At 52.6% G+C, this 7,308-nt stretch overlaps 1 protein-coding gene across 1 annotated transcript in view; it reads left to right on the top strand.

Annotated features, from left to right (window-relative positions):
• The first annotated feature begins 3,113 nt into the window (after window positions 1–3,113).
• EFNB2 (ephrin B2) overlaps window positions 3,114–7,308 on the top strand; it is a 44,796-nt gene continuing 40,601 nt past the window's right edge. Inside the window, exons 1-2 of the mRNA XM_068678183.1 lie at window positions 3,114–3,380; window positions 3,481–4,311. Coding sequence (XP_068534284.1) covers window positions 4,184–4,311 — 128 coding nt within the window. The 5' untranslated portion in view covers window positions 3,114–3,380; window positions 3,481–4,183. The remainder of the gene's footprint in view (window positions 3,381–3,480; window positions 4,312–7,308) is intronic.

The raw sequence follows: 7,308 nt of genomic DNA, 5'->3' as shown, positions 1-7,308 counted from the left end.
ATGACAAATGAAGGTGGGATTTTCCTCTTAAAAATTTACACTTATAAGAACCTGTCCATGTATCCTCATCCCCGACGCTTAGACTGATGTTTAAAAAAGAATCGAGGATCGCGGCCCCAGTCCCGCTCCCGTTCCAATTAGCTGTCTTTTTGTCGCGAATTTCTTAGGATCAGGGCAAATACATGTATTTAGTAGTGCCCGCATCGCTGCCGGAAAGAAGCCAAAACGAATTATCCCGGGATAAACCCGACTTTTTGCCGTAAGGCTAGCGGAAGTAAAGGAAATAAAGGTTTGCGGAGTGCAAGTGGCAGAGTCCTGATTTATTTTTCTTCCCCTTGAAGGTAACGCTCACCCGGCAGCTCCGTCCGTCCGTCCATCCATCCTTGTCCGCGGACCACTCCCGCCGGCAAGGGCAGGCCGGGCGCAGGGGGACCTCGGGGTCGCTCCCCACGGCGCCGGCGGGATTTGTTCCCCCCTGCAGCCCGGCCCTCGCCGCTCGGTCTGGCAGCAAAACCTTCCCCGCGAATCCCGAAATCCCTCGCCGTGCACCTTCCCCGTCAAACAGCCCCCGCAGAAGCCGCCTCTGCGGCCGCAGCTCTACTGCTAACTTCGTGATTTGCCTTTTTTTTTTTTTTTTTCACGGATTATTTCATCTCATCCCCCCTCCCGCCCCAGCCCGCAGTCTCTCTATCCCTCCTTGTCCGCGCCCCGCTCCTGCGAGATGCTCGGCGGCTGGGCACGGCTCCCTCGACCCCCTCTGGCAAAAGGGGGGACCCAAGAAGAGCAACGGCTCTTTCTCTGGGTTTTTTAGCTGCTTCTGGGGTCAGCTCAGGAATAACTTTTACTCCGCTTCCCTGCTTCGCGGTGATTTTATTCACGCGGGTTTTTATAGCGAGCATCGTGGGGATGCTGAAGAGTAGATTACAACAGCTGTATTTACGTAAAATGATTAGCCGCTGGACAATAGAAGTCAGGGGATATATTTAGCCCCGGGAGGATATTTTCAGACAATACCAGGGCTCTTCATTTCCTCTGGTTTACTTAAAGCAAGGATACGGCGAGTTAGAGGTCACAGTTTACTCACAGCTTTTACAAAACACCGCCCGTAATCGTTCACTTCAAAACAAACAGAAGCAGCAGCGTTACCAAAAAAAAAAAAAAAAAAAAAAAAAAAAAAAAAGTAAAGCTGTTTTACACCTCTCTGTTGCGTTTATCAGGCTCCCTGTTTGCCTTGGCTCCCGCCTGGCCTCACACCACCCGTTTGTTTAAAAGTTGAATAATTAAGTTCTTCTCTTTCCCTCTCGCTGACGAAGGTATCCTTTGATGCCCCTCGATGTGCATAGATACGCAAGCCCTGTCTCCCACATGAGTGCTAAGTCTCCCGCCTGGGAATCAGATCCTTTTCCACCAAATTGCGTCGCCGGATCTGCAATTCCTTCCCCGCCGCAAATTAAATTGAATTAGGCAGTTTGCTTAAAACGTATTCGATGTTTTGCGCGAAAAGGAAACTGCTTGCCTTGTTTGCTTGAGTGGTAGATTGCATTAGGGAGCCACCAAACGCAATTAGTACAAAAGCTATGGGGCATCGAGCGCGCCTCAGAAAACCCTTTTCCTTCTGTTGCGGGCGAGGGGAGCGGTTCCTGCCAGCGGTGCTTTGGGGAATAGAAAGTGGGGAGCGATCGTTTTCTTCCAAATTGATCGGGGAAAGAAGGATTTGGGCAGCCGTTTCCTTCTTACGGTCTGCTTCACGTTCGCCCCAATGCCGGAGGAGCACCGCCGCTAACCCGGTTTTTAAATAAATGCCAGTGGTACTCCGGGAATGAAATTAGACTAAATTGGCTCTTTATTAGAGTCTTTTGCTGCACGTTCTTTGCCTGCTTGAAATAAAAGGCTGGGAAATGACCGAAAGAGCGCCGTAATTTCCTGGGATTTAACTTTTAATCCTTTCTGCAGATACTGTTTTGGCAAGAAATCCCTGCTGGAAGAAATTCGCTAAGCCCCTCCGTTTTTACGGGAGCGGCCGTGACATTACACACCCAGGATTTACCCGGGGTACGGCTCTGGGCGCGGACCGTTCCCCAGTCCCACAGCCCGGGGCAGCGTTGTGGATCCTTTATCCCCAATTACCGGGCAATTTTTTTTTGGGGGGGCATGAAGGGGACCGCGTGGGCGCCGGCTGAGGACGGGACGCGAGGGCTCCGCGGGCGGGGGCCGGCCGAGGGGACCCCCCGGCCCCCTCCGAGGGCTGCCACCGGCCGCTAGTGGGAGCTGTGGCCCCGTGGAAGTGCCGCGGGAGCCGCAGGGCGCCGGGCACCGAGCGCGGCGGCGGCGGGGGCGCGTCGCCCCCTCCCCGGCTCCCTCCGCACCCCCCTTGGGACCTCCGGGGGAGCACCTCCAGCGCTGTGCGGGACTAAGAACAAATAAAATAATACTAAAATAAAAAATGATGCCGGCGAGAAGTAAAAGGTCCAGGTGCCGGGGAGGTGTGCGGGGGTGTGAAAAGAAGCCGGATCCTAAAATTCCGTCCCCCGTAAGCGTGGCGGGGAGGAAAGCGGCGCTGAGCGGCGGCCGGGGGACGGGAGGGAAGCCGGTGCCGAGCCGGGAGGCTGAGCCGGGGCCAAGTCCTGCGGGCTCCGGGGCTGATCGCCCCGCACGGCCAAACTTTGCGGACCCGCAGACGGCGGGGGCAGGGCCGGCGGGGCACCGGAGGGGCACGGGGCCCGCAGCCCCGCTCCCACGGAGTGCCTGGCCCTTAGACGGAAGCGTGCTCAATTTCAGCAAAGACTTTGCTTTTCTTTTTTTTTCCCCCAGTCTCTCGTTTTCCTCATTCTCACCCCACGCAGCTAAAAAGCGACACGAAGCGCGCGGGCTTCTCCCTCTCTCCGCCTGCCGCCCCCAGACCGGGGAGGGGGGTGTGTGCGTGTATGTTACGGGGCCGGGGGGGGGGTGGCTCAGCCGGGGTGGGTGTTACCTGCCGGCTCGGCACAGCCCAGCCCGGCCCGGCCCGGCACGGCTCAGCACGGCTCGGCTCGGCCCCGCCCGCCGCGGCGGCAGCAGCGCTAAGTGACACGCGCGGCGCCCAACCAGCGCGGCGGCCCGGCGGCGGCCCTATGAGCGGCGGCGGCGGGGCGGCGGGGCCGCGCTTATATGGCTACGGCGGCGCGCTGCCGCCGGCCGCGCTCCTGCGCCGGGGACTCGCCGCGGCGCCGGCGGTGGTGGTGGTAGCGGAGCGGTGGCGGCAGCAGCGGGGGCTCGGGTGAAGGAAGGCGGCGGGGGAACGGCGGCGGCGGCGGCGGCTGGAGCCGTGTCTGCTCCGCGTTGAGCCCCGCGCCCGGCGCTCTCCTCCTCCTCCTGCCGCCGCGGCGCGCACTGCGGATCTCGTAAGGGAGAGGTTTTGACGCTGCGACCCCCCCCCCCCCCCCCTCCGCTCTCTGCTTTATTTTTAATTAATTTTATTTCTCGCCCTGCGCCGGCGGCAAGGACAGCGGCGGTGCCCCCCGGGGGAGCCGGAGCCCTGCGGATGCGCCTCCCCGGGACCGGGGGAGGTGACTCTCGGAGTGGATTTATTGACTCGCGGTTGCGCCCCAGCTCCCCGAAACAGCCCGGGCTGGTGCCTGTGTGGATTGCAAACTGCGGGCAGCGCTGAGAGACACGTAGCAGGAGCCTCCTGCCGGGGCTGTGCCCCCTTCGCCCAGCCCTTTTTATTTCTCCCACCACCGTTTGCTGTGTTGTGTTTTTTTTTTTCTACTCCTTTTCACGCGAGCCTTAGACACTGTGAATGTGTATGGCGCACTGGATCCAAATGGGAGTTGGCAGCTTGAGTGGCATCCTCCAAGGCAGCCGGCAGACCCCGAGTGAGAGGAAGGACTGAGGCGTTTGCTTTTTTTTTTTTTCCTCCTTACCGCCGTCGTTACTTCGGAGGTGGCTGGGATCTTACCTCGCAGGGGAATCGATGCCCTACGTGCGGCTGGCATACATGACTCAGTAGATCTGTCGCGGCTCTCGCCAAGTGCATCGTCGACCCGCCGCCGCCTCGTGTGATATTTTTTTTAATTATTTTGTTATTATTGTATTCTGTTTATTTTTTTTTCCCACCCGTCCCGGCCTTGGGGATACCGGGCGCCCGCCCAGGTGCGGCGGAGTTGGCGAGGCGCCGGGCACGGGCTCGGTGCCGCCCGCGACCATGGCAGCGCGGAGGCGCGACGGCTCCGCCTGGAAGTACTGCTGGGGAGTCGCGATGGTTTTATGCAGAACTGCACTGGCCAGGTCCATCGTTTTAGACCCCATCTATTGGAATTCCTCCAACCCCAAGTAAGTCGTCGCCGCCGCCACCCTCCTCTACCTCCTCCTCCCTCCGCGGGGGGACGCTGCCGCGGCCCTCAGGAGACGGGACAGGGCGGAGGGGGGGGTGGGGGGTGTCCCGGCAGGATCCGGGGCCGTGTGGCGGTGGCACCCCGCTGATTGCCCCCACCGGGACGGAGCGGGGCCGGAGGGAGTCGGGCCGGGCCGGGGAGGGGCGGTAGCACCGGGCTGAAAGCTGCGGGAGGGGTGCAGGGCCCCGCGGGGGAGCCGCCGCCATCCCGCGGTGGGAGCGGCGGAGGCCGCGGGGCCGGAGGCACCGGGCGGCGCTGCCGGGAAGGGGCTGGGTGGGTGTGTGGGTGCTCCTCAACTTCTCCGCCCGCAGATGCAAACTCATCCCGCTTGACTCCGGCGGGGTTGCATCTGCGTAGAGCAGGGCTAAATTTGGTGGTGGAGTTGATGGTATCAAGGCACATGTCAGTGAGTAATGAAGTGAGCGCTACCCATCACGCAACCATTTAGTGTCATTCTTCATTAGCAAACCCCGGCAAAAAACTGCATGGGCTCCCAGGGCTTCGCTATCAAAGCAAGGTCTTAAAATAGCACATCCTTTAGAAACTTAAATAGCATATTCTTTAAAAACTTAAGCAGAAGGAACTTGTGCTATGGGAAAGAAGAGCACTTTGGAAAGTGGGCCGTCTTTCCAAATAAAAGTCTGAGGAAAACTTTTCTGTCCCTTTCATTTTTTTTGACATATGCAAAATAAAAGTTGGCTTCGTCCGGCTGTGAAACGCTTTGAACTTTAGTGATTAAAAACACCGTAGCAATTTTTTTTTTCCTTGGCTAGGAAGGGATAGTCTGTAATAAGTTCAGGAAGTTTTAAACCAGAAATGGATTAAAATAATTTATTCGAACTTATATTACATCTTTAATATATATTTAAAAGCAAACTGTATGCATTGTATTAATTGAATTTAAAATTTCCAATTAAATCCAGGGAGTATCTGTCTTGTTTTCCCAGGGGACTTTTTAGAGGAAATGTTAGGTTGTGATGAAATGAGAAGAATGGAGTATTTCCTGGACTGGGGCTTAATTCTGTGCGGGTGGCAGAATCTCCAAAAAAAATTGGGGAAGGTTTAAAAATTTGAATTAAAAGTGGCAACTCAAGTTTATCAAGTCTTGTCTTACTGTCATCATTCCCTACCATTGTTCCTGCTGAGGAAAAACTTGCAGGTTTTATGCCAGCAGTTTTCAATAAAGAAACTATATGCTGTATCTCTGTGTGACTTCTTTACAGAGAAGTTTTCTAATCTTTAATTAAAAAAAATGGAAACTGATAGGAAGGCTGTGGAGTAGCCATTTGTGTTTTTATTCTTAATATTACGGCAAACGTTAATTTTATTTACACATACACCAGGTGGGAAGCCAGTTAAGATAACAAAGTTTAGCTCCAGTCTCTGGCTCCACACTTCTATGATGTGTGCAGTTTAAAGCCCTTTCTTTGGCTTAAGAAAGGTGGTATGGCATGACACCTGAAAATAAAGAGAAGTAGGTGATAATAAAGCGGGCTTTGCGGTGCTGTGTGAGTTCTCAAAAGTCACAGGCTGCGAGGTGGGGCTGCATTGCATTAGTGGGCCTACTGTGCTTGTGGAAAACAGGCTCAGCTCAGCCCTGGAGGTTTGCATCGCCAGCCCTATGCTTAGCGTTTTCCTACAGAGGTCACTCTTCCAATGCAGAACAGCTTGCTGCTTTGGCCTCTCCTCTGCTGCTCCTTCAGTTCCAACCTGCTTTGCTTTTTTTTTTTTTTTTAAACTTACCTTGTAGCTTTTATTAGCCATCAGTGAAATTAAAGTATCCAAGCAGCAGAATTCAACCCATCTTATAGTGCCTGGGGATATGCTGCCTTTATCAAATACAAGTTGTTTCCATTTGGGTAATTCTAAACTATTTGATTACAAAAAAAAAGGTTTCAATGTTGTTAATGGTAGATCTAATGATAATATCTAATTACTTTTTCAACTTAAATGCATGCTTAAAAATAGGTTCTGCTGTTGATGTAATTGAGTTTTCTTGAGTGATTCATTGGGGCTTAATCACCACAGTGAAGAAGTACACTATTAAAATTAGTCTTTTCAATTGCTGGGGATAGTGATTTATAGGCCACTTGGAGGCCCATACTTTGAGGAAGCTTACAAATGCATTACCAATATTGCTGTTGGTGAGACAGCTCCACTTCTCGGAGCAGGATTTCCTACTAATTCTTGTCACAATTGTTTGCCCAAAGGATACTGAATAATTTCTCCTTAGACAAGGTTGTCCTCGCTTGGGATTCAACACGCTTGAGAAGTAAGCTGCTGAAAGGATCTCAGCGTAGTATAATAAAGCTCCTTTCTAGGTTTGAAATAATAACTATCTTTGGTACTGGTTAATTTATTCAGGGAAGCTATTCATTTAACTCCATTGAAAGCCTCAACACATAAATCTGCTGAACAGGTAGGCAATTAAATGCTGGGAGAAGTTATTAGTCAGGTTAATATAAAGTAAGAAATAATAAATTTTAGGTTAAGGTGAACATATAAACTGAATTGGTTTTGCACTGAAGTTTAGAGGTTGTAATTTTTAGCAGGTGGCTGGGATTGAGAGCACACAGTAGCTGTCTGAACACAGACTTCTCTGCCCTGCTCAGCTCCTTTCTCCCTTCCTTGAGCTCTACTTTCATTGCCTCCACCGAGTCACAAGAGGTGTATTTTAAGTGACATAAGATAATTATACCTCTGACTTTATAGCTTGGGAGGTTAAATGTCATCATTGCAGATGTTTTTGTAGATGTTACAGACTTCTCATTTGAAGAAAGTTAGTTATCATGATCTTGAAAATGCAGTGAGAAATTATTCTGTAGACTTAACTCCTGTTGACGCTTTTTAATCAGGGACTTTCTGCCTGTGCTGTTTCTGCCAAGATAAACAATATATAGAGATATCATGGATTACCTCAGTTTCACCTCCCAAG

Source organism: Anas acuta, chromosome 1 (assembly GCF_963932015.1).
Source record: "Anas acuta chromosome 1, bAnaAcu1.1, whole genome shotgun sequence".
NCBI classification, from domain to species: Eukaryota; Metazoa; Chordata; class Aves; order Anseriformes; family Anatidae; genus Anas; species Anas acuta.
The sequence above is the reverse complement of the archived record's forward strand: the minus strand, read 5'-3'. Positions and strand labels throughout refer to the sequence as shown.